We start from the raw sequence: 25,953 nt of genomic DNA, 5'->3' as shown, positions 1-25,953 counted from the left end.
TACCTACAACTTCTGTCTGGGATATCCTGGATCCCTCTTAATACTTCATCTACTCCAGGGGTCCCAGCAACTCTGAAGACAAACTTCACTTGGTCTGATAGAATCAACCGCCTTGAAAGTATTTAGGCTGAGAAAGCAATGGCCCCAAAGCATCAGAAAAAGTCACAGAGACAGAGACCTTCAGGGATCTTAGGGACCATCAGACACAGCTGGGAAAACTCAGGCATGGAAAGAGGAAGTGGCCCTATCCATTATCACAGCGAATATCCTCAGAGCCCTCCCCCTAGGCAGGAACTGGGTGAAGATACCTCACACTCATCATCTCATATAACCTTCACAGCACCTCAGGAGGAGGTTCCTACTGTTACATTTTGCACATGAGGAAAATGAACCTTAAGGGCGGAATCAGGACTGAAATCCAAGTCTGGTTCTGTCTGGCAGTAAGGTGCATTTTTTAGGTATATCTTTCATACAGTAAAATGTATAGCTCACATGTCCAGCTTGATGTCTTTTGACCCAGGCGTGACCTGTGTAAACAGCACCCAGAACATTCCCAGCATTCCATAAAGCTCCTTGCACCTTTTCCCAGTCAGTTACTTGACTCCACGCCCCTGATACCACCACCCTTCCAACTTCTGTCCCCATAGACAAGCTCAGTGGTCCTCTGCTAGGAGGTGCTTTGCTCCCCAGGGGACATTTGATGATGTCTAGGAACACGTTGGTTGTCACAACTTGGGGGTACTACTGGTAGCTAGAGACCAGGTATGCTGCCGAACGTCCTATAGGGTAAAGGACAGTCCCCACGGCAAAGAATTATCAGACCCACAATATCAATAGTGTTGAGGTTGAGAGGCCCTGGGTCAGTCTGGCCCTCGGGCTTCCTCACTCCATTACGCTAGCTGCTTTAGGGGCAGGAAGACAGTCTTGTAATAACGTGAGCAGGGCCCTTTCTAGTATGCCAGTCACATGAGGTCTGTTCCAGCTTATGAGTGTTTGACCAAGAGGCCACATAAAAGGATGTGACCCAGGACCTGGGGCCAGGGTCTCGGCTTAGTATCTTGAGATGCAGCTGAGAAACTCAGGGACTAGGTAAGGACCCTGCCAGAGGCGGATTCCCCATTCAGGCTGGAAGAAAAGGCCCTCAGCTGGCATCTGTGAAGCCCGAATAGGAGGTCCTCCATTCCAGGGCTAACAATGGAGGACCCTGGACTCAGACTCCCAGGCCCCCCTCACCGAGGGTCCAGGGTTGCTGCAGACGGCATCCTGGGAATGGCTTTCTGGCTCACAACAGCCACGAGGGTCTGGATGATACGAGGCCAGGGGCTGGGTGGGGCGGCAGGCATGAGGTTCTCCTGGAACCCCCTTCACTGATTCAGCAAGATCAGAAAGGAGAGATCTGAGTCAGGGCTTTCTGGCCCTTTGTTTTCTGGAGTAGAGAAGCGGGCCTGTGCTTCACGCACGGGTATCAGCAGGGACAGAGCCAGGGCACGTTGCCAGTGTTCTAACAGTCTCGCGAGGCCGGGGGTTTGGGCTGACCCCTGACCCTGCCCGGCCCTCCTGCCCAAGCTGATGGCTCAGCTCTCTCTCTGAAAAGGAGTGATTCAGCCCAAAGCAGGAGCTCTTGCTCTCCTGGTAGAGGATCAAAACTGACAAGAAGGTGATTAATGGAACCTGCCAGGCCTGGGGTGACAATGCCCCAAACCTCCCAGGGCTGACGAGCAGGTTCAGGCCAACGCCTCTTAGAGTAACAATGCAGCAGATCCTCCAAAGCCCCAGTAATACAAACACGGAGTGGCCCCTAACATTCTTGCCTTCTCGGGGTCAGGGCACACCCCCTCCCCGCTGAGCAGGGACTTGTAATGCCTTGACACAGGAATGCCTTCCTCCAACCCGCAGTGAATCCCAGAGCCCTCTGGGAGGAAGCTGGGCAGAGATCCATTCAGGGACCCATCTTTCTTCCTATTTCTACCCAGCCCTAATGGAAGAAGGAGAAAGCGCTGGGGCAGAGGCACTGCTACCTCGTCTTAAGCTTTTTGCTTTGCTTTTTGGCAAAAACAAAAACAATAAAAAAAGAAACCCAATGACTCCAGTTTCCTCCCGGTAATGCTTTAAGGGAAGGAGCGGGAAACCTGCATTCATGAGCACCCCCTGCAAGCAAGGCTGGGCTTAACACATTGTCACCGAGTCTCACAACAATGGGAGAGGGTTTGCATCAGCCTCATTTTATAGGTGAGACAACCAAGGTTCAGGGAGGGAAAGTCGCTTGTCTAAGGACACCAAGAAGGCAAGATTTAGACCTGGTCTCTGGCCCTCTCTACCCTGACAGCATCTCAGCAGCCTTGCTGAGAATTCAGATGTTTGATCTCTGAATGTTTCCCAAACACTTATCATTTCTTGAGTAATAGGGTGCTAGGGACATCTTTGTTCTAATATTGAGTCTTTGAGCCCAGTTTCTGACATAGAACTTTTACTCCCTTAGAATCTCCTAGTGGAAGGAGCGTCTCCTGTTCTAATGAGGTGACTCTTAGTGGGCTCCGGATGGGGGCTGGTCACTGCAAAGACTTTCAGCCCACCCCATCCCCGGTCCTCCAGGAAGGGGAGACGGGCCGGACATTGAGTTGTAATTGACTATGGCAATGTGATGAAGCCTCCATACAAATCCTTGAACTGCGGGGCTCAGAGAGCTTCCGGGTTGGAGACCAAGAACACGTCCACGTGCCAGGAAGGTGCTGCATCCCATCTTCACAAGGACAGATGTTCCTGCTCTCAGGACACCTCTGCACCTCGCCCTGTGTATCTCTTTGTCTGGCTGTTCATTTTTAGCCTTTAAAATGCCCTTTGTCAGTCATTGACAACAATAAATAAGTGCCCTGCTTTCCTGGGTTCTGTGAGCTGTGCTGCCGAATTACTCAAGGGGTCATCACCCCCTTGTGGTGATTTGTAGCCAAATCAGACAGACGTGGGTCACCCGGGGACCTACTCTTTGCAGATGGCTTTTGCAGTTGGCTGTGGGGACAGTCTTGCGGGACTGAGCCCTTAATCTGTGGGGTCCGTGCTAATTACAGTTAGTGTCAGAATAGCATGGACTTGTAGGACACCCGGTTAGTGTCAGAGAATTGTTTGGTATGGGGTCACAGAGCTGTTCTATGTTGAGTGTGGCTATAGATAAGAAAAAGTAGGGCTTTTTTTTCTGTGTTCACATTCTTATACAGGTTGAAAGATAACACTAGCTACCATTTATTGAAGCCTGTGTAATCTCATTTGGTCCTCAAAACCCCTCTGCTGTTTTTATTATACTCCTTTCTCAGGTGAGAAAGCTGCGGCCCAGAGAGTTTAAACACGTTGCTTAAACTCGAAAGTGCAATTATGTCCATGGTAAATCCCTCCAGGCCAGTGCCGGCACCATCCCCATCCAAGCAAGGCCATCTTCTGTGGCCTTACTCTTTCTCGGGCCAACCTGTCACCCCAGGCCAGGCCAGTGGACCATCCTGCTTCCCACAGTAGCTAGGCCTGAGCAGCTGGTGGCCTGACGGGTCGGGTCGGCCCGCCTACTGTCTGTCCCTAGTCTGAGCTCCAAAGCTTGGCAGCCCATGGGAGTGCTCATTCAGCACAGAATTATTATAGGAACTTTCTCATCCAACCCCCTCATGTCACCTTTGGGGAAACTGAGGCCCAGAATGCCAAGGCTCAGAGGGCTGAGGCCCAGGAAGAAGAAGAATCAGGGGGGAAAGTGCGTGAATTTCCAGCTGTACCCCCAGCCCATCGTGGGCCCTACATTGAAATGATTTCTAAGTTTCCTTCAGCAAGTTGCCTTTCTGAGTCTCTGATTCTCAAAGATTTATCCACAGTCATTAGCTTGTTTATCTGCAGAGGTGAGGCTTCAACCCTGTCCCCAGATTCTAATCTGGAATTCCTTGCTTGGATCAGGCACCTCTCTCCCTGGACTCCGTGGGACCCAGAGTCCAGGACAACTGACCAACCTCAAAAAGGGTTTCAACACTTCTCCACAGGGAAGAGGCCTGTCCTGAAATGCAGCCCCTCCCCAGAGAATCACCCTAGGCCCTCTGGGCAGCTCCGCCTCCTCAGAGACACCTGCCTGGCACAGCACCACTCAGAAGTCTTTCAAGGCTAAGCCTCAATGCCTTAGGCTCTTGCATCTCCCAACTTTTTACAATTCCTTCGATGCTACCCAGGCTTCTCAGATACCCAGTGAGCTCAGCAAGGGCTTTGGACAAGGCAGACCTGAGTTTCAATCCTCCATCCGCCACTAACTCACTGTGTAATCTTGGGAAAGTCACTCAAGCTCTCAGTGCCTCAGTGGCCACCCCTGAAAACTGAGCACAAGATGAGTTTGTGTTCCAGGCTCCTCAATACCAGAGACCCAGGAGGCACTGTGCGGGCGAGAAGTTGCTGTTGCCTCCCTTTTACACATGAGGAAATGCAATCTCAGCATTGCTCAGCAACCTGTCAGGATTCCTCTGAGCCTCTACCCTGCAGGGACACACTGCTTACCCCCCTTCTCTCTGGTCCCTACAGCCAGCATGACACCCACGGCCACCAGGCAAATGAAAGAGGGTAGATTTCCTAGCTTATTCCTCCTACTCCATTTCAGGTTCCCCAAGATGGGACCTTTGCTGAATATATCCCCAAATCCTGCTCCTGGCACAGGAAAGCTCAGAATGAATGCCTGAGATGCCATTTCAGGGATATTTTGTCAGCTGGCTTTAGGTGAGGATTGGCAAACATGAGTAGTGTCCAATGGGGTCGCCCCAGCCCCAATTCAGGAGAGCCACAGGTGGTAATCAAAAAAAAAAAATCTCAGGAGAACAGCTGTCTGCTCCTTATTTCCCCCTGTGCTGCCAGCTGCCCACGGAGGGATAGGTGACCACCAGGTGGGCACATGATCAGCGTACTGACACATGTCTAAGGCAGGAAAAAGCAAAGAAGCAAGTTCATGCATTAAACAAAGTTTTGTTTAGCACCCGCACTGAGAATTCAGCAGTGAAGAGAGTGAACACCGTCGATGCCATCACAGGTTCCCTTCTGAGGTCCCAGGATACAGATCATCTCATAGAGACCCTCATGATCCTCTTGTCCAACCAGACTCCCAGTTGAAAAATGGGGAGACTGAGCCAGGTGCAGTGACTCACGCCTGTAATCCCAGCACTTTGGGAGCCCGAGGCAGGTGGATCACCTGAGGTCAGGAGTTTGTGACCAGCCTGGCCAACATGTGAAACCTTGTCTCTACTAAAAACCTAAAAAATTAGCTGGACGTGGTGATGGATGCCTGTAATCCCAGCTACTCAGGAGGTTGAGGCAGGAGAATTGCTTGAACCCGGGAGGCGGAGGTTGCAGTGAGCCGAGATTGCCAACATTGCACTCCAGCCTGGGCAACAAGAAACTCCATCTCAAAAAAAAAAAAAATAGGGAAACTGAAACTCAGAGAGAGGCAGGGGCCAGCCACAGTCCTCAGGGAGATAGCGGCAAGCATGTCTCATGCCTGATCTGGGAAACCCAGCCTGAGTGGAGGACACACCCAAGGCCCTAATCTCTAGTCAGAAAGCCGCCCTCTCTCTGTGGGGAGAAGGGAGAGGCATCGCCCACTGCTTGCTTCTCTGATTGGCTGGAAACCAAGCCTGACCTCAGCCCAGGGCAGTCAGAAGGTGCACCCTCCCTGCCCAGAGACTATTTAAAGGCTCAGTAGGGCATGAGCTATCCCTTGGTGCGGGCATCTCCCTCCAGGCTCAAGCTGGGGATGGGACTTGGCAAGTTCCCAGGAATTCTCTGACAGCCCCTCCAGGCATTCCAGGAGAGCAAAAATCGGTACTCCAGGGAGTTAGGAGATTTTCCTCCTACCCTCAAGCCAGAGTCTGGCCCGGAGAGGAGGCACGCTGGACAGACCTCTTGACAGAGGCCTGAAGGCCAGTGAGGCAGAAGCAGCAGCCAGGCCACCAGCTTTGACTGCCAGGGACCGAAAGAGGTGGGAAGGAGACTGGTTGTTCCTGGGACCTGGGGAATCACAGCTGACGGGTTAGGTGTCAGGGTGAGCTTAAACCACAGTGTGAGAAACTAAGGTTAGATGCGAGGACAATCTTTCTGACGCTGATGGACTCTACGGCGTTTGGACATGCTGCCCACAGAGGTTAAGAAATGGGTTTCTGTTGGGCGCAGTGGTTCACTCCTATAATCCCAGCTACTCGGGAGGATGAGGCAGGAGTATCACTTGAGGCCAGGAGCTGAGACCAGCCTGGGCAATGGAGCAAGACATGGCCTCTTAAAAAAAGAGAGAAGGAGGGAGAGACGGGTTTTAAATTTTTGGTTAGCACACCTCTTAAGAAAAGTGTTGCAGCTTCTGTCATCTCACATCTTAAAGGGCAAAGCAAGGGTCTGGAATCAGAGCGACCAGTCCCAGACCCAGCTTCACCATTTCCTGGCTTGTGACCTCATTCAAGTTACTAAACTTCTCCAGGCCTCAGTTTCCTCTTCCGAACTGATGCTGAAGGCTGCTACAAGCTGAAAGAGCTGTTGGAAGAGTTAGTGGGATGCCGTCCTGGAACGCCTAGCCCAGGGCTTGACTTATCGTAGACACCCAATAAATTCTGTTTCCTTCCTCCAGCCCCAGGGAAGTCTGGCCTCTGTGTGTTCTCAGGAGACAGATTCTTAATTAAATCTCCCTAGAAAGGGCAGGCACCACTTTCTCTCCAGCCAGGGGTGTGTGGGGAAGGGGCTTTGCACAGCGAGACACACGAGGATAGAGGGCTTGACTCTTCCCTCAAAAGATCAGATTCTCCAAAGAGCAGAGCCACCTCCAACCTGCTCTTCCCAGTGAGACCAAGAAACCGGTTCTCCCTCCTCACCCCCAATCTTCACCCCGGGGCCTGAGCCAGCCCAGCCTCTGCACCCAGAGCTCTCTGCTTCCTCAATTCCTGCCCTGTGTTTGGGACTATCAATCCAGAAGCTCAGAGAAAACAGCCTGAGACCAGAGGCCGCAAACAATGTGTGCATGGATGCTACTGCTCTTTCAGGACTAGGGTGGAGACGCCGGGGATCGGGGAGCAGGAGCAGGATTTGGATTAAGGAGGGTAAGAGGGGTCGATGTTGCTTTCAACTTAATCTTGGCAAAATCTAGGAGGGCTTCCTGGAGTCGTCTTTCCCTCTGGGCAATATAAGTGCCTTTTGGGAAAAGGTGTCAGCTTCAAGTGCCTTTTGGGAAAAGGTGTCAGCTTCAAGTGCCTTTTGAGAAAAGGTGTCAGTCAAGATGGGAACTGCCTTGGCCACCCTGGAGGTCAGTTATGCCTGGCTAGAAAGGAGGGGAGATTGGAGCAGCACATGTGGTGAGGGTCAGAAGCAAGGAGGAGGGTCCCAGCAGCAGGCTGTGAAGAGGGCCTGCGGTTCTAGAGCCAGCACTGGTCTTGGAGTCCTACGGATGCAGGCCCAGGCCCTGCCCTGCTGCTTATCATCCATCCACAAGGCCCGGGGCAAGTCACTGTTCTCTCTGCCTCCAGTGACCTCATCTCTAAGGTGGGAATAAAATCCTGACCACCTACAGTGGTGAGGATTAAATGAGCCCCGTGGGTGAGTGTGCCTGGCATCGTGCCAGCCATGGAGTGGTGAACCAGCACAATCAATGCAATCAGTCACCTGGTAAATATGAACCATTGTTATATGTGCTGAGTTCTGTGTTGGGTACACCAAACTGTTCTAAGGGAACTTCCCAACCCTCACTTCCCTGGTCACCCCATGGTGACCAAGAAGAGCAAATCGCCTGAGTGGCACTGTGTTTGTCCTAGCCACCAGCACCCTGGGTACCCAAAAGAATGAATTGTGGCCACACAGGGAAGAGGCCCAGGTCAGGGCAGATGTCAGCATGTGGACCCTGGGTCTCCTCAGAGGTCAGAGGCCAGCTGGGACCCCATCAAGAAAGTCCGGGCATATTGCCAAGACATATTTGCAAAAGGAAAAGTAATTCTTTATTGCCGGAACAGACACCGTACAAATGAGCGCATTACACAATACAGCTGCTTCTTGCACCTCCTTGCTCTAAGGAAGTTAGGGAGAGGTAGAGGGAGAACAGAGCACATGCAAAGCCCTGAAATGAGATGCCGAGGGACCTTTTCCAGCTCTCAGAAGGCAGGGACTGGGGTTTGCGTGTGCAGCCCCTCTGGCCAGTCCTCCACTTGGCCTGATGAGAGTGGGGGGTGGCGAGGGATGTTTCTCCTGCGATGGGCACTTAGATTTCTCTCTTGCGGGAAGAAACCACCTTTCCATCCACTGACTCCTCTACGTTGATGCGGAAATTGCTGCTGCCACCGCCACCTCCCAAAGAGGCTAGAGAGAGAAGGAGGAGGCTTTGGAGTGGGGGAACCTCCCCTCTCTCCCAAAGTGGCCAGGACCTTGGCAGGGCTCTGGGGAAACTAGACAGCACCCCTGAGAATGGCCACCGACCAACCCCTTAAGAGCTGCCAGAGATCTGTTGTTGAATTCCTCCTCACAAAGCTGGGCAGTGGCAATGGCAGGTATGCCCGGCAGGGAGCAACCACATGAGGGTTTTGAAGCTGCGTGTGAAGGGGGATTCACTGTGGGCATCTTAGCAGAAGTGCATAAAGTTGGGGCCGGGGGAGAGACATACCCTGAATGAAGCCTACTCAACCTGGAAGTTTCTCAATAAATTGCCAACCCCACTCTTACCTGGGGCTGATAGAGGGCCCGCTGGGGAAGAGGTATCCAATGGAATGGGAACGTTTCTGCCTAATGGGATGTTTGGGCTCTTTCTCCTTCCCTCCCTAGTCTGCAGGGAGTGGTGGCCCTCCCCATCCCACACCAGAAGAGTGAAGCCTTCCTACCTTCCCTGATGCCAACGGCAGCCATCCTGAAAGAAAGAGGGAAGCTCACTTAAGCAAAGGGCAGAAGCTCAGGTGTCCCTAAGGGAAGCTCAAGTAGATAGCTATGCAGTCTCCTCCAGAACCTACACCACCCACACACGTGACTCCTCTAGGGGTGGGACATCCTGCTAGCCCATCCAGGCCTGCCACCCCCAAGTAGACAGATTCTTTTTGGGGGGTTTTTTGATTGTTTTTTGAGACTGAGTCTCGCTCTGTTGCCTAGGCTGGAGTGCAGTGGCATGATCTCGGCTCACTGCAACCTCCACCTCCCAGGTTCAAATGATTCTTGTGACTCAGCCTCCCAAGTAGCTGGGATTACATGCCCACCACCATGCCCAGCTAATTTTTGTATTTTTAGTACAAATGAGGTTTGGCCACGTTGGCCAAGCTGGTCTCAAACTCCTGACCTCAGCCTCCCAAAGTGCTGGGATTGCAGGCATGAGCCAACGCGCCTGGCCGAGATTCTGATCTACAAGAATACCCATCTATTTCATGCAGAGAATGGAATGAGCACTAGATCTTCACTATCATTTGCCCAGCCTCTATCATTTGCAGAAGAAACACAGATCCAGAGAGAGGAAGTGACCTGCCCCAGGTAACAGTCAAGGACCAGAGTGCAAAGTCCAGACCCTCTCTCCTTGCTCAGTTCTCTTTTCACAGTTTCTCCAGGCTGCCACACCCTGCCATTCCCTTAGGATGACCCTGCACCCTAGGCACCACCAGCCCTGAGCACTCCTCCCCCTGTGCCCAGGCGCCTACTTGGCGTCCTGGCCCTCGAGCAGGCTGCGGTAGGTGGCAATCTCCTGCTCCAGCCGCGTCTTGATGTCCAGCAGCATCTTGTACTCCTGGTTCTGAGCCTCCATCTCACATCGGAGCTCGCTCAGCTGCGCCTCCAGGCCACTGATGAGCCCCTGGATCTGCTGCAGCTGCATGGCATAGCGGCACTCCGTCTCGGCCAGAGAGTTCTCCAGCCCGGCTTTCTGGGGGAGCGACAGGTACGTAGACACATCAGGCTGAAAAGGAACCCACTGAGGGCAGGCAGGAGGCAGTGGGCACTGAATGGAATGCAGGGAACCACCTCTTGAGGGGACTTGAGAACTCCAACGCTTAACTAGCCAGGAAGGGTGGGTGCTTCTACCAGCCGAGAGGCCGGGATGGGGGACGCGGTGGCCGTACCGTGCTGAGCTGGGACTGCAGCTCGATCTCCAGCCCCTGCATCGTGCGTCTCAGGTCTGTGATCTCTGTCTTGCTGGTCTGGATCATCTCTGTGTTGGAAACCATCTCTTTGTTCAGCTCCTCAGTCTGTAGGTCATGCACGAGAGAAGTGAGCCCTGGTGCCTCCTCCAAGACTGAGGGGCCTGGGCAGGCAGGGCAGGGCAGGGCAGGGCAGGAGGTCAGGCCCACCTTGCTGAAGAACCAGGCCTCAGCGTCCCGGCGGTTCTTCTCCGCCATGGCCTCGTACTGCTCCCGCATCTCCGCCAGCACACGGGTCAGGTCCATGCCCGGCACCGCGTCCATCTCCACGTTGACCTGGCCGGCCAGCTGGCTGCTAAACTCCTTCATCTCCTGCAGGGTGGGAGGGGCGCATTTAGAGATGGAGAACAGAAGAGACACCTGAGAGTCTGCGTTCCCACATGCTAATCCTGGCTCTGCCCCTAACACCCCAACCGCTGTTCCACATTGCACATGAAGAGGTTTGGTCACATGGACCCCTCAGCTCCGAGGAGCTCTCTGCTGCTCTAGGTCCTTCCAAGGGAGGACCCTGAGACGGCAGGCCCCTGACGTGAGCTCACAAAGCCAGTCAGGAAGATAGCCATTCATACTAGCCACCCGGCTTGGCTGTGGTCTGGGCTGCCAGGGGACAGTGCCCCTTCCTTTCCATGAGGACACCTGGTTGGGGGCAGAGGGCTGTTTCTGAACCACTAAGCCCCAGGTCAACTATGAGGAAGCACCAGCAGCCCCACTCTGCCTCCCACCAACTTAATCTCAGGAAAATCTGGGAGGGCTTCCTGGAGCCGCAGTCTTTCCCTCTGGGCAATTTAAGTGCATTTTGGAAAGCGGTTCCCCACCTCTCGCAGGTTCGGGGATGATGGGGACCACCTCTCACCTCCTCGTGGTTCTTCTTCAGGTAGGCCAGCTCCTCATTCAGGCCCTCGATCTGCATCTCCAGGTCAGTCCTGGCCAGGGTCAGCTCATCCAGCACTCGGCGCAGGCCATTGATGTCAGCCTCCACGCCCTGGCGCAGGGCCAGCTCATTCTCATACCTGAGAGGAGAGACGGAGGCCAAAAAAGGAAGTGAAAGGGGTCTGGGCTTCCTGAGTCAGAGCCAGGAGAAGGCCAAGTAAAGCGGGCAATGCAGGAAGAGTTGAGGGAGGCGGGAGCGCACTTGAGCCTGAAGTCGTCCGCAGCCAGCCTGGCGTTGTCGATTTCCAGGATGACCCGGGAGTTGTCGATGGTGGTGGCCATGATCTGCAGGAGACAGGATTGGTGCCTAGAGGAGTCCTCTCTCTCCCCTGCTGCTCTCTGCTCTGCACCCAGAGCCAGCCCCTCACTAACAGTCACCCCACTGACACCACCAGCAAACATCCGTAGGGCCTCTGGGGGGCGCAGAGTCCAGCCTCATCTTGAGTGTCCATTTCTTGTTCTGCCACATGCCACCCTCCTTGAGACACCTGAGGAGCTGCCCTCCTTGTCTCCAGGGCATGAAAGACCAAGGAGGCAGTATTGCCTATGGGAATTGGTGGCCCCAGTGAGTGGCAGAGTGAGGTGCAGTCAGCTCTGACAATGGCCCTCTCAGAGACACTCCACCAGCACCCCTGAGGACCAAGTCATGGCCACTGCATCCTGCACACCTTGACACAGCCATGGATCTACAGAACACTCCAGCCAGTGGCAACCTAGAGGGCAGCTAAAGAAGGCATTTTACAAATGAGGAACCCAGTCTCAGGGAGTAAAACGGTGAGTGAGTGGGTGGCAGAATGGGTCATGGGTTCCCAGGTCTCGGAAGACCCAACAGTACTTTTAGCACAAAAGCCTTCTTTATAGGAAAACACAAGAGGCTGTAGCATCGGGGACCCATGAGGCTACACTCCAATCCCTTTCTTGCCAAAGAGGTAAAGAAACACTTTATGCAGAAGCCAGCAGTGTGCATGAGGTAGGGAGTTTGAGTTGCTCTTTTTAATTATTATTATTTTTTTTTTTAATTAGAGACAGGTTCTCACTCTGTCACCTAGGCCGGAGTGCAGTGGCACAGTCATAGCTCACTGCAGCCTCTAACTCCTGGACACAAACAATCCTGTCACCTTGGCCCCCCAAAGCACTAGGATTACGGGTGTGAGCTACTGCGCCTGGCAAGCTGCTCTTTATAATTGCCCCCAACTGTGCCCCTAGCCAGATTCTGTTGGTCCTAGCCAGATTCCCAGGACTCCTCCCTCCCTCCCCAACACCAGCAAGTAGAGAAGGTGTGTGCGGCCTCTGCACTGGACAGCAGGTGCATTCCAAATTTGCTGAGGCTGCACACCAGACAGTCATTGCCTGGGCAGGAAAGGATTTTCTCGACTCAGCAGTGACACTGACGTTAGAGGCGTGTGCAGGCCACCAGCCACCTGCTCCCCTCTCTTTGCATCTGAGGACTCACCTTGTCCCGGAGCTCTTCAATGGTCTTGAAGTATTGGCTGTAGTCACGTTCCGGGCTGGTCGGGGCCTGCCTCTGGTACCAGTCCCGGATCTTCACCTCCAGGTCAGCGTTGGCCTCCTCCAGGGCACGCACCTTGTCCAGGTAGGAGGCCAGGCGGTCATTGAGGTTCTGCATGGTGATCTTCTCATTGCCAGAGAGGAGGCCACCATCGCTACCACCAAAGCCACCACCAAAACCCCCACCAATGCCACATCCAAAGCCTCCACCGAAACCACTACCAGCCCCTCCACCAAAGCCACAGCTCGCACCGCCCCCATATCCCCCTCCTGACCCTGAAGAGACAAACCTAGCAGAAGAAGCTGAGATACTTCGGCTTCCACCTCTCCCATAGAGACTCCCCCCACCAAAGCCACCTCCCCCAGCCAGGAGGGAACCCCCTCGGATAGAGCCACCCCCAAAAGTGGAGGAAGAAGTTTGCAGAAATGTGGTGGTCATAGCCAGGTAGCCAGTGCCCGTGAGTTTTCAACAAGCCCAAGAGATGCTGGCAGGAGGTGCTGGGCCCAGGCTGCACTCAGAGCAGAGCGTCTGCCACCCCCCAGCTGGGGCTCCTTATATACCCCTCTGGGGGTATTGTGGGACCTGGTCTCCTCCCCCAAAGCAAAGCCAACTCCTTCTGCCTTCCTGACAGACACAGCTGCCTGCACACCCTGAATGGCTCCTGTGAAGTTTTTCTCTTCTGTTTTTTTCCTAATGCAACAAAAGAGATGATTCAGAATTAATGGTGTTTTCCCCCAGGGCACCGTTTTAACACTTGGATTACAGGTTCATCTCTCCATGCCAGAAGACAGCAGCAGGGAGAGAACGGCTACCAAGGCCTCTGCCTGTACTGAGAGCAGCTCAGGCCAACCGTGCCCTCAGCTGGGCTTCTCCACTGACCCGAAACCTGAGCTTCTCCCCAAGGGGACAGCTCCATGTTCTCAGTTTGGGAGTTACCACTTCCCGATCATTACGCTGTGTTATCCAACTCAAAACCCTGTGAGAGAGTGAATGAGGAGGCCTCTGGGAATGGGAATGCAGGGTCCCTGGGGGCAAGTGGAGGACAGAAGCCAGGGTCCAGCTGAAGTGACCAGAGGAGCCAGCATCTGTCCCTTCCTTGGTGTGGGAGATGTCCCTTCCCTGGTGTGGGAGATGGACTCTGCTCCTCCCACCCCTACTCCCCTCCTGCCAGCCTCCAGCCTGTGTCCCTGGCACCCTCACAAAAGCCCAGCAGGCTCAGGGTTGACAAGGGGATGACTGATGATCCCGACACCTGCCAGCTGCACGTCGCTGAACCTTTGCTCGCTTCTGGGATGTGTTGGGGCAAACCTCCGCTGATAAGGCTGGGGCAAGTTCCAGGAAGCCCCTGCCTTCTCCAGGAGAGGCATGTCGCTGCTTAGCAGGGCCAGATTAGCCCCCATCTGTCCTGTCAAGTGCTGGCTGGGGAGGAGCCACTGCAGAAGACTCTATGTACCTGAGTGCTGTGGAAGGAAGGACGGGAGGCTGGCAGGCAGGCTGGAAGACACTGGAGATCTCAAAGACCAAGGCATCACTTCACACAGACAGGAGAGTTGAACACTCAGGAGAGCCCTTTTCCCTGCCACCAGCTCAGGGAAACCTTTCCAGGGACACCTGATACCTGTGGGCAGTGCCACTTGGAGGTGTGGCTCCCCCTCTGGACCTGGCCCCAGGGCTTACAGAAACTCAGGAAGAGGATTCCTAGCCCAGGTTGAAGCATGGTGAAGTGGACAGGGCTCTGGAGCCCCTCAGGCTTGGGTTTAAATTCTGGCTCTATCAATTACCGTGGTAAGACTGTGAGGCCTGGGTTCAAATCCTGACTCTACCAATTACTATGGTAAGATTGTGGACATTTACCTTTTTAAGTCTCAGTTTACCTATGGGAAGGGGTGCTCCCAACTCTCACTTTCCAGGGAAGCCCTGAGGCCCAAGAGCCCCCATCCTGCCTCCTCTTGGATCCCCACCCTGGTGCCAGGTATGCAGGGGCCAGGGTGCATGACCGACACCTGGGCCTCCTGAGTGCCCTCACCAGGAGGGGTTTGGCGTTGGGCTTCAGAACATGCCCTGTGAGCCTGAGCATGTTCTTAGGCTCAGCAGCATCACTTCTCCTTAGCCGGCTCCTATGGGGCAGCGCAGGTTGTTCTTACGTTCTTATTTTGCTATAATAACATAATCCTTTACTTCTACCCGGCACTTCACAATTTATGAAGCACTTTTGTATCCGTGGCTTCCTCTCATCCTCACAACAGAGGGTGACCCCCGCCCAAGTTTCAGAAGGAATGAAATTAAGACTTGGAGAGGTGAGGCAATTTGTGCAAAGTGGCACCGCTGGTAAAGGACATAGCCAGGACTCAAACAGGTCCTCAGACCCTCAACAAAACAGGGCACAGAAAGAGTCCTTCCTGCAGACCCCAAATTCCTGCATCTGAGCTGGGATGGCAAGGGGAACTGCAGGCCTGTGAGGCTGGGGGTGGGTTCCTTCTCACCCAGCTTGGCAGTGAGCCCAGCCTCCAATGCTGGGCACAGTGTGGTATTGTCTCATGGGTAGGAGGATATTGTCTTTTTCTCCAAAAGAAAAATAATCAAACTCAGATCATCCAGAGCTCATTAAAAGTCTCTGCAGACATTGCGGCCCCAGCAATTAACACATGAACAATTACTCGCCCTTCACCCTGGGGTGAGGGAGGGCTGGACACCAGCCAGATCCCCTTCTGCACCTGACTGTCCTCCAGCAGCCCCTCGAGGTGGCTTTCCCTACACTCGCAGGCCCAGGTGAGGGGTGGCAGCTAACCCCCTCGCTGTCCCAAGCACAAATCCCTGGTTTCAGTCCAAACCGCTACTGTGAGCTCCAGGTCTGGGTGGGGCCCGGGGCTTCCTCATTAGCGCCAGGTGGGATGGCCTTGGGTGGATAAAGTTCTGTCTGGCCCCAGCCCAGGCTGTAGCCCCAGGCCCTGCCCCAGGCAGCTGCCCAGGATGCTGTGCCAGCTTCTGACCTTTGCCCACTGCAGCCAGATGGGGCCATCTCTGGAGCCGGCCTTTTCTCTCTGGGATGAGGCAGTGCAGCCCAGTGGAAAGAGACCCACCCTCTCTGAGCCTGGTTCCTGATTTAAACTTGGGCCATTAACACAGACTCCCCCAGCCTCAGGGCCATAGTGAGCATTTGAGGACACAAGAAGAAGGAAGTCTCCATCTACCTTAGAACCTCCCACACCTCCCCCGTTCCCCAGGGAAACAAGGGACAGAGGGCATGACTGGAGCCTAAAGAGCTACATTTAAACCCATCTTTTCCCATTGACCAGGTGTGCGGTTTTGGGTAATGATGCCTCCTCTTTCTCAGCCTCAGTCTACCAATCAGGAGAATGGAAATAACTCCAGCCTAGCCAGACTCAGATGGAGCAAGATGACTCAGGGAAATGCTCAACAGACTGAAGTGGCCATCATGACCAGCAGGGTGTAAAGGCACTCCCCCCGCCTCCCGCCTCCCCTCTCTTTCCTATCCGAGGAATCCAGGCTGAGACAGAAAAGCGTCCCCACTCCAGCCCCACCCCGCACTGTGCACACAAAGACAGGCTTCATTCCTGACACTCAGGCCTGAGACTCAGCCAGCTGCCCCACCTGTGTGGGCACAGACCCCGCCCCACAGTCACATTCCAGGGGCCCCTGAGGCAGAGGGAAGGTTTCAGCTGTGACAAGGGAGGCTTTCACCGGCAGGGACAAGTGCCTCTGGGCTGTCACAGCTGAGGGTACAGCCAGGCCTCTCCTTCAGCACCAAGGCTTCCTGAGAAGTGAGGGGGTGGAGGTTTGTGGGTGCTGGAGGCTAGAACAGGATGGCTGGGGAGGGGGCAGAAGGGGGTCCCAGTCCAGGATATGGCAGCAGGGCTCTGGGGTCACATGTTCATAACCAACCTGAGACCCCCAGGAAAAGGAGGAAATAGCTCCTCCTTCGGGATTGCCATGGCCGTGATGGGGTCTCCAGCCTCCTTAGCAGGGTGCTGAGGACATTTAGCAGCATGTGGGCACGGAACAAGTGTCCCTCACTTGCCCCTGTCACTCACAGGGTTGGGCAGCCCTCACCTCTCCACCAGGAAGAAGTGGGACTTCTTTCGGGGCCTCTTCCTCACCTCGAATTGGCCTCTGTTCTTGGCAGCTGAGCTGTAAACCACAGGAGCAGGGCCATACCCACCCAAGGGCAGAGCTGTACCAGGAAGCTGGGACTTGATTCTTTTGCTGGCCCAGGGTAGGCCCCAGGCAATCCAGGTTGGGGGGTCTGTGTGGGAGGTCTGGGTCACTGCTGGGTCCCATTCCAGGCCCTGGGCCCAGGTATGGGCTGGTGGGCGTGAATGTTCTAGTACGTGCACCCACGAAACACACACTGACAGGTACAGCCTCCCAAGCAGGATGCCTGGCCCGAAATCCCCAGTGTCAGTAAGATAGAGAAATGTGTCAGGAGGAACTGCCCCTAGGGATACCCGGCCTGAGCCTTCATATGGAGCAAGACTGGAGTGTCAGCAAGACAGGCACAAGCAGCGTCAACTCCAGGAGACCACCTGGCTGGGGATGGCACCATGGGCTAAGAATCAGGCAACTTAAGTTCTAGCCCTGGCTCTGCCATGTGGTTGCTGTGTGGCCTTGGACAAGTTACTTAACCTCTCTCAGCCTACTTCCTCATCTATAAGATGCAGCTCATACTAACTACCTTTTAGGACTGTTTTTGATTCAATAGCACATATTAGGTATTCAACACACATTAATTTCGCTCAGATTCCTCAACCCCCGGGGAGCAGAGTAGAAAGAAAACTAAATCTGGAAGCAAAAACAATTTCAAATCCCGCCTTTGCCACACATTAGAGCAGTTACATGTGGAACAAACCACTTCACCTCTCTGAGCCTTAGTTTACCTCTGTAAAATGGAAGCAGCACTTATTTCACAAGGTTATTTTAAGGACCGGGTTAAATAAGTGAAGACTTCTGCAAACAGGAATTACCATTACAGTCAAGGTATGTGTGTATCCTCCCCTCCCTTTCCTGGGACAGAGCAAACTTTGGTTCAAATAAAACCTAAACAGGGCCAGGTGGGGCCTGACTCATCTCTCCATGGGCTGAAATAACAAACCAAATGTCCTTCCTCCCTTGAACCATAAAATTTTATTGGCAGGTCAGGGGAAGCACTAGGGATAAGGGTCCCTTCCTTCCCATCTCCTCACCCAGGAGACACCCTCCGAAGGACAGCAGATGCCCCGGGCCTGCTGCCTTCTCAGAGGACCTTGGAGGCGGACAGGTTGTTGTAGCGATCTTCCTGGTCCTCGAGCAGGCTGCGGTAGGTGGCGATCTCCTGCTCCAGCCGCGACTTGACGTCCAAGAGCCGCTGGTACTCCTGGTTCTGCCGCTCACTATCAGCCCGCACATCGCCCAGCTGGGCTTCAATACCACTGATCTGCGCCTGGATCACCGCCAGTTCTGCTCCAAAGCGCGCCTCCGTTTCTGCCAGTGTGCCTTCCAAGCCAGCTTTCTGAGGGTGGGGAGAGGGGGGTATGACTCGGCAGGGCCTGGTTCCCGGAGAGGACATGGGCATAGCCACCAGCCAGGCTGCCCTAGGCTGCTGCAAGGGCATAAGTGTGCATGGCACAGGGAACCAGGGGATACGTACCATGCTCAGCTGTGACTGCAGCTCAATCTCAAGACCCTGGAGGGTGCGCCGCAGATCACTGACCTCGGTGTTGCTCATCTGGAGCTGCTCCCTGTGGCCAGCAACCTCCCGGTTCAGTTCTTCAGTCTGCAGAGAGAGGAGGAAGAGGGAATAAGAGAAGGAAGAGGGAATAATACACCAGGCCAACCTTCGCGTAGGGAACACCGAGCCCTCTCTCCTTGCCAACCCCCAAAGCGTGCCTGCTTCCCTCTGCGTACCCGGCTGGTAAACCAGGCTTCAGCATCCTTCCGGTTCTGCTCGGCCATGACCTCATATTGGCTTCGCATGTCACTCAGGATCTTGGCGAGATCGGTGCCCGGAGCCGAATCCACCTCCACACTGACCTGGCCTCCCACTTGGCCCCTCAGCACACTGAGTTCCTGAAAAGATACAGCAGACATGAGCATATCAGGACCCAGCCCCCTCTGGAACGGGCCCAGGTCACTCCCCCACCCTCCAGGCCAAAGGGGCTTAGTTTTCGGGTGCAGACCTAGTAACTAGCACTGGGGGACAGACTGGGTCCTCACTGATGCCTTTTGGAACCCTGGGATCCATGACCCACACCCAGGGCCATGGTGAGGGTGCGCCAAGTGTTACCATGGTCAGAGGATATAGAATAAAAGAGTTTTCAGCCCTGGGAGGTTAGGGAAGGATGGAAGAAAGGCCCAGCTTGAAATCCACCTCCTCATGGTTCTTCTTCAGGTAGGCCAGCTCTTCCTTCAGCCCTTCAATCTGCATTTCCAGGTCGGTCCTGGCCAGGGTCAGCTCATCCAGCACTCTGCGCAGGCCGTTGATGTCGGCCTCCACGCTCATGCGCAAAGCCTGCTCCGTCTCAAACCTTTCAGAAAAAATAGTTGCAGCCAGGCAGAGTTTTCTCTGCATCTCTGAAGACTTCCCTACCTCCCCAGAGTTCAGGAGTCCACAGGGGTCTTGGCTTCAGGCCAGCTAGGCTAGGTGAGGGCAGATTCCAAACCCACCAGCCCCAACCCCAATCCTGGCTTCCACAGCCTCCAGGGCAGAGACACTCACTTGGTTCGGAAGTCATCTGCAGCCAGACGGGCATTGTCGATCTGCAGGACAATCCTGGAGTTCTCAATGGTGGCACCAAGAATCTGGAAGGCAGAGGGAGAGGTTGGCACCAGTGCAGCACACAGGCGCTGCCCACTCACTTTCTTCCCAGAAGACAAAGGGAAGCAAATGAATAAGCCCCTGCTCCCTAGACACCAAAGCCCTAGCCAACATCTGCCGCCCACTGGCCCACTCTCTGGGAGGCCTTGGAAACAGTCCATGCCCAGGAGCTGGGGCAGGAGGAAACACTGGAGCCAGGGAGGCATGGGCAGAGGAGGCAGGAAGGCAAGGGAGGAAATCTCTGAGACCTGTGTGCAAGGAAACTCTAAATGGCCTGAAGGGGGTCTATAAACCAGACCCGGGGAGATTTCGTCTATACTTTTGTCTGTAGCCACCCCTACCCAAAGCACATTTTGCCTCCAGGGAAAGAAGCCCATTTGTTGAGTATCTATTATGTGCCAGGCACTGTGAATCTCATCTTTGATAGCCTCTGGTTCCTCACTGCTAGGTCAGTGGCTGCTCCAATCTTACAGAGGTAGAAACTAAAGTTTAGGGTGATGCTTCATCCAACTTCACCCCAACCTGAGGTCCTTCTGACCTGAGGGGTGCATTCACAACTGCCAGCTTATCATTGATTACGGTAACTGGGTTGTTTTTCAAAAAGCAGGTCATCGCTCATTAGCCAATGCATCAGGTGGTGACTGTTGGTTTTTGGGGTTTTTTGGTCATTTTTGGAGACAGAGTTTCACTCTGTTGCACAAGCTGGAGTGCAGTGGCGCGATCTCGGCTCACTGCAACCTCTGCCCCCCGGGTTCAAGCAATTCTCCTTCAGCCTTCCAGGTAGCTGGGACTACAGGCGCATGCCACCATGCCCAGCTAATTTTTTTGTATTTTAGTAGAGTGGGGTTTTACTGTATTGCCCAGGCTGGTCTCAAACTCCTGAGCTCAGGCAATCCGCCTGCCTCAACCTCCCAAAATGCTAGGATTACAGGCGTGAGCCACTGCGCCTATCTGATTGTATAGCTTTTAATGCAACATAACATGCTATAAAATATCAGAGGGGATCTCTCCTAGTATGGAGAGAGTTGTTTCACCCATTTGTGTGTGTGCATGTGCACAAACACACAGGTGAGAAAAAGAATGCATTAGGGTGCCTAGTAAAATGTACTTATTGTCTGTTACCTTTTTTTTTTTTTTTTTTTTTTTGGAGACAGAGTTTCACTCTGTTGCCCAGGCTGGAGTGGCACTGATCACATATGGTGGCTCACTGCAAGGCACATGCCACCATGCCCGGCTTATTTATTTATTTATTTATTTATTTGAGACAGAGTCTTACTCTGTCACCCAGACTGGAGTGCAATGGCACAATCTCGGCTCACTGCAGCCTCCACCTCCTGGGTTCCAGCGATTCTCCTGCCTCAGCCTCCCAGGTAGCTGGGATTACAGGCGCCCACCACCATGCCTGGGTTTTTTGTTTTTGTTGTTTTTGTTTTTGAGACAGAGTCTTGCTCTGTCACCCAGACTGGAGTGCAATGGCACAGTTTTGGCTCACTGAGCCTCTGCCTCCCAGGTTCCAGTGATTCTTCTGCTGCAGGTAGCTGAGATTACGGGGACACGCCACCACACCCAGCTAATTTTTGTATTTTTAGTAGAGACAGGGTTTCATCATGTTGGCCAGGCTGGTCTCAAACTCCTGGGCTCAAGCAATCCTCCCACCTTGGCCTCCCAAAGTCCTGGGGTTATAGGTATGAGCAACAGTGCCCACCCCTGTAGGTCACAATTGTACAAGTGTGTAAAGCACAGTTTTTGTTGGTTGTTGACATCTCTAGCTCTTCCTCCTGGTCTGTGGGTCTGGGTTATGCCACGAGTACAGCACCGGGAAATATTTTGGGAATCTGTGTTGGGAGACCCAGCGGGTAAATGTCCCATGGCTTCTGATAAATGTCTTCACGACACAATAAATTTCTCCTTCTCTGTGGGTGGAGACCAAGCCCTACCCCACAGGCCCCTTTGAGTTTCCCTGTAAGAGCCTGTGACGCAGATCCGTTCTTTCCCTAACAGGGAGCTGCCTCTGTACCGGGTCCTCCCCAGCAGAGGTTTACCCAGCATCCCTCCTATACCCCGCGCAGAAGCCACAGCCGGATCTCCCATTCTTCCTAGAGAAATGGGCCCCAGGGCGAGAGAGTGGGAGGAGGCCAAAGCCTCGGCGCGAGGGACACCAGACCCTTGCGGCCAGAGAAACGGAATGCAAGAGGCCCCACGCTGCGGTCGGAGGGGCAGGACTGGCCCCGGGTGGACCAGATCACCAAAGCCAAACTCTCGCATCTTCCTGTGGCAGCGCAGCCCCCGGCCTAGACCTCTGGGCACTCCACAGTCGGGTCCCATCTCCTTCCACTCTTCGGCCCTCAGTGTTCCCAGGCCTCGCCAACCCGCCCCGCCTCCCCCTCCGGGCGCTCCAACCTCGCAGCCTCCAGAGGCCCCGCCTACTTATCTGCCCCGCCCAGTTCCCTCCCCTTTCCACCACCCCCGCCTCCGCATCCCGCCCCGAGGTCCTGCCCCCCCACCCCACCTCCTGCCCCCCTTTTCTCGGCCCCACCTGCGGGCCCTCCCACGTCCTAACGGGCTCCCGCCCGCCGCCCCGCCTGGGACCTCGCCCGGCCCGCGGGGCTGGGTTTCCGCGGCAGGTGCACTTCGCGCGGCCTCCGCCCACCTTGTCCCGCAGGTCCTGGATGGTCTTGTAGTAGTGGCTGTAGTCGCGGGAGGGCCCGGGCCCCTGCTTCTGGTACCAGTCGCGGATCTTCACCTCCAGCTCGCCGTTGGCCGCCTCCAGGGCGCGCACCTTGTCCAGGTAGGAGGCCAGGCGGTCGTTGAGGTTCTGCATGGTGAGCTTCTCGTTGCCCGCCAGCAGCCCGTCGGAAGCGGCCAGGATGCCGCCATAGCCGCCGCCGTAGCCCCCCGAGGAGGACGACGACACGAAGCGAGCGGAGGACACGGACACGCCGCGGCCGCCGGAGCCCCCGTGTATGCTGGGCGCGCGAAAGGCGACACCCGGCCCAAAACGCACGGAGCCGCCACCCAGGCCCCCGAAGGACGACGTGGACGACGACTGGCGATAGCTGTAGGAAGTCATGGCGAGGCGGAGCACGGACGGAGTGACCCTGGTCCCAGAGGCTGCGATCACGGCTGGCGCGGCGAGGCCCTCACCGGGCGCCTTTTATGCCAGGGGCCGGGAAGTGGGGCGGGGAATGGGGGGAAGGGAGGAATGGTGTCAGGGGTGGATATCTGAGCCCTGAGGAATTTGCAGGCTCCTGAGAGCAAATACGGGCGCTCTACCCATTGGTCAATTCCTGGCGGCTCTGCCCGCAACCCTGTCCTCCCAGAGAGCAGAGGCCCCTGCCATCCGGAGCTGCCCCACCCCGATCTTCGCAGAAGCTCCCACCCACACTCACCCACTCTCGCACTGCAGACCCTCTTCTAGGCTTTCCCCCATCAGGGACGTACTTAGACACCCACGTTCTGACCCTCACCCTTTAAGATCACCCAGAGGTTGGCACCCACTGGAAATTACAGTCCCTCTGGCGTCATATTCCTACCCACCCTGACACAGTGATTTTGGTTTTGTTTTTTGGTTTTTGTTTTTTTGGAGACGGAGTCTCTGTCGCCCAGGCAGGAGTGCAATGGTGTGACCTCAGCGCACTGCAGCCTCCACCTACCGGGTTCAAGCAATTCTTCTGCCTCAGCCTCGGAAGTAGCTGGGATTACAGGCGCCCACCACCATGCCCCACTAATTTTTGTATTTTTAATAGAGACGTCATTTCACCATATTGACCAGGTTGGTCTTGAACTCCTGACTTCAAGTGATCCACCGGCCTCAGCCTCCCAAAGTGCTGGGACAGATGTGAGCCACCACACCCAGCCCCAATGATTAACCATTCAGAGCACTCCCTCCAGAGCAGTTAGGAGCCCTTGCTTGCGATCCTAACCAGCCCACTCTCCACAGTGTGTTCATAGATTCCTACACTCCACTGGAAAGTACAATCCGCTTCTTGGGAACAGAACCCGCTTCTTGGGAACACCCATGCCCAACTCCCCTTTAGTCCCCTCTGGCAAAGGCCCAATGTTTCTGGATGAGGGCACTTTGAGCTGCAGGAACCCAGCTCTCCCAAGACAAAGCTGCCTCACCCTGCTGTGACTACTCAGTGCCCCAGGTGACAATAGGCTCCTGAGAATAGCTGCAGGGAGCGGTTCTGGCAGCTGGCACCTTTGCAATACCAAGCTCAAGCCTGACTCCCACATGGGGACTAACCCCCACTCTGAAACTCTCAAAGCCCACTCATCCCTAGCCACCAGGATAACCCCCTCCCTTCCATCCCCCAAAGCATGCATTCATTCAACCACAGCATATTGGGCTGCTTTAATGTTTCCAAGATGAGAAAGCAGAGCCTGGGAGAGGCCAGTAACTTGCCCATGAGGCATTTAGCATCTGCCACGGAGAGGCAAAAATGAAATGGAATCCCTGCCCTCCTTCGTCAGAGGGCTGCTGGATGCATGTCCCCCTCCTCATATGAAGATGAGTGCATGAATGAGCTGGGGGGAGTAACACAAGCTGCCCAGGCACAAGGTAAGGGTTTTCACAATAGAGAGGAGACCTTCCTCCCCACACAGCCCCAGCCCTGCTCTGTTCAACAGCTCCACCCACCTTTTTTTATCTTTTTGGAGGGCCGGGCCAGCCAGGCACTGCAGGGCACTGCAAGAACCTCACCCCAGTTCCTGTCCCCAGTGACCCCGCCTGTCCCCAGAACTGTCCCCATGATTTCTTCTTGTCTTTATGGCAGAGCATTCACCCAGGCTTGGAACAGAGTCCCTCCTGAGAGGGTGTTAAGGGAGACAGCCCAGTCCCTGCCCATCTCCGGGCCTCAGTTTCCCCTCATGAAAAGAGGGGCATCCCAGCTCAGCCCTCCTCTCTGTGTATTATCACCTGGGTTACCTGTGACTGATAGAGACTTGTCTCTGACCTCAGAAACCTAAGTCCCCAGCAAACTTTCTTTTAGCTGCCAACTCATCCTGGAACTGGGGCAGGAAATCCCATAAACACACAGCCCTAACCCACCAGGAATAGCTCTCAGCCCTCAGGAAGAACAGTCTGAGGCTGTTTAACTAGTGAATCAGTTGCAGGAAGACTGAAGGTCTTTGGAGAGCACAAGGGGAAGAAAGGGGAGTCCAAGACTGGCCATAAAAGCCAGGAGCCTGGGACTGGTCTGCTGTGAGTCACTCCCTTATCTGGCCCTGAGAAGGAGGCCTGCTCCTTGCTAGGGGAAGAGGAGATTGACCAGATAGTTGCCATGGACACCAAGCCCCACAGGCAGCTCTGTTTTTCTGGCCTGATAGGAGGCTCTGGGGAGGGATTTGTATTAAAGAACAAAGAATAGAATCAACCGTTCTATTGGTAAAATTAAGGTGTTCTGAGCTCCCTAACCTTCAGAGGTGCTTGGAGTCCCAACTTCCTACTCTAAGACCATAAACAGAAGAACAGCTGCCTATAGGGTAGGCAGTTTACAAAGCCTTTTCAGATCTCACTGGATCCTCACAGCAGCCCAGTGGAAAGGGTATTCTTATCTCCATTTTACAGATGAGGAGACAGAGGCTCTGTGAGAGGCAGTAACTTGCCGAAGGTCCATAGCCAGGAGGATCAGATTCCAGCTTCCAGCTTCTTGACCGTCAGCCAAGAGTGACAGAGGCCCTGCTCTCCCTTCCAGGGAAATCTCGGCCGCAAAACAACTCCTCTGGGTGCCTTCCCTCAAAATCTTATCATGCCAGCTCCAAGGACAGTCAACCCCAGACCGAACTGTTGGCTGGGCCAAGAAGAATACTTGTTCCCTCTCTCTGTCCAGCAACAGTGCCTGGCCGTGAGTTATGTGGCTTTTGGTACTTTCTGATTCATCAAGAACTCAGGAGAACCGTCTGTAGAGGCTGCCCTACCCAGAGATGAAATTGAGGGTCAAGCTGCTGCTCCCACTCAGGAGACAGTGCTCACAACCAGGACGCTTCTGTCGACCTCTGGCTTCAGGAGGGCAGAACCTGGCCAGAGGAGCGCCCATCCAACGGTCGTGTCTCCAGTCTCAGTTCTGGGGTCTACAGAAGAGGGATACAGATGGTCGGAAGTGATGGGTATGGAGCAATGAGCTTAACGGAATCCCAGGGAGGATCCTGCCCAGCCTTCCCTAGCTCAACTCTATAGAACCCCAGCACCGTGAGATCCCTGTGGGAAAAGAGGTCCCTGTCCAATAAGATCAGAAACTCTGCTCTCTCTGCCTCTCTTTTGGAGTTTCACAATGCACAGTACCAGAAGCCCTGGAAACCTCAGTTCCTCGTTTGTAAAATAGAGACGATGATAATGATGATGATGACAATACCAATTTCAGAGGGTTGCTTCAAGTACTAAATGGAATGGTGCTTGTAAAAAGTTGATCACAGCGTCTGGCAAATAGTGAGCACTCAAACAGCATTAGTATTATTATTTTATTATTATTATATACTGTTATTGTTATATAGTATTTGTTACTATAATTTTGGCTACAAGCGTTACTATTTAACTGTCTTTTTTTTTTTTTTTTTTTTTTTTTTTT

At 54.3% G+C, this 25,953-nt stretch overlaps 2 protein-coding genes across 2 annotated transcripts; both read right to left on the bottom strand.

Moving 5' to 3' along the window:
- Positions 1-7,945: 7,945 nt before the first annotated feature.
- KRT15 (keratin 15) lies at positions 7,946-13,629 on the bottom strand. The gene is made up of 8 exons (XM_017509461.2): positions 12,520-13,629; positions 11,269-11,351; positions 10,990-11,146; positions 10,287-10,448; positions 10,059-10,184; positions 9,642-9,862; positions 8,844-8,869; positions 7,946-8,328 (listed from the first exon to the last, which is right to left on the bottom strand). Exons 1-8 carry the CDS (start codon positions 13,012-13,014, stop codon positions 8,231-8,233), a joined length of 1,368 nt encoding a protein of 455 aa, XP_017364950.1. The 5' UTR covers positions 13,015-13,629; the 3' UTR covers positions 7,946-8,230.
- Positions 13,630-17,698: 4,069 nt separating this feature from the next.
- On the bottom strand, positions 17,699-22,632 carry KRT19 (keratin 19). Its single transcript, XM_017509466.1, has 6 exons — positions 22,038-22,632; positions 19,289-19,371; positions 18,941-19,097; positions 18,478-18,639; positions 18,221-18,346; positions 17,699-18,082 (listed from the first exon to the last, which is right to left on the bottom strand). The coding sequence occupies exons 1-6, from the start codon at positions 22,455-22,457 to the stop codon at positions 17,828-17,830; spliced, it is 1,203 nt and encodes a 400-aa protein (XP_017364955.1). The 5' UTR covers positions 22,458-22,632; the 3' UTR covers positions 17,699-17,827.
- Between the last annotated feature and the right edge of the window lie 3,321 nt (positions 22,633-25,953).

This window comes from Cebus imitator, unplaced genomic scaffold (genome assembly GCF_001604975.1).
Source record: "Cebus imitator isolate Cc_AM_T3 unplaced genomic scaffold, Cebus_imitator-1.0 Scaffold415, whole genome shotgun sequence".
In the NCBI taxonomy this organism is placed as follows: domain Eukaryota; kingdom Metazoa; phylum Chordata; class Mammalia; order Primates; family Cebidae; genus Cebus; species Cebus imitator.
This window is presented reverse-complemented; position numbering and strand designations above follow the sequence as displayed.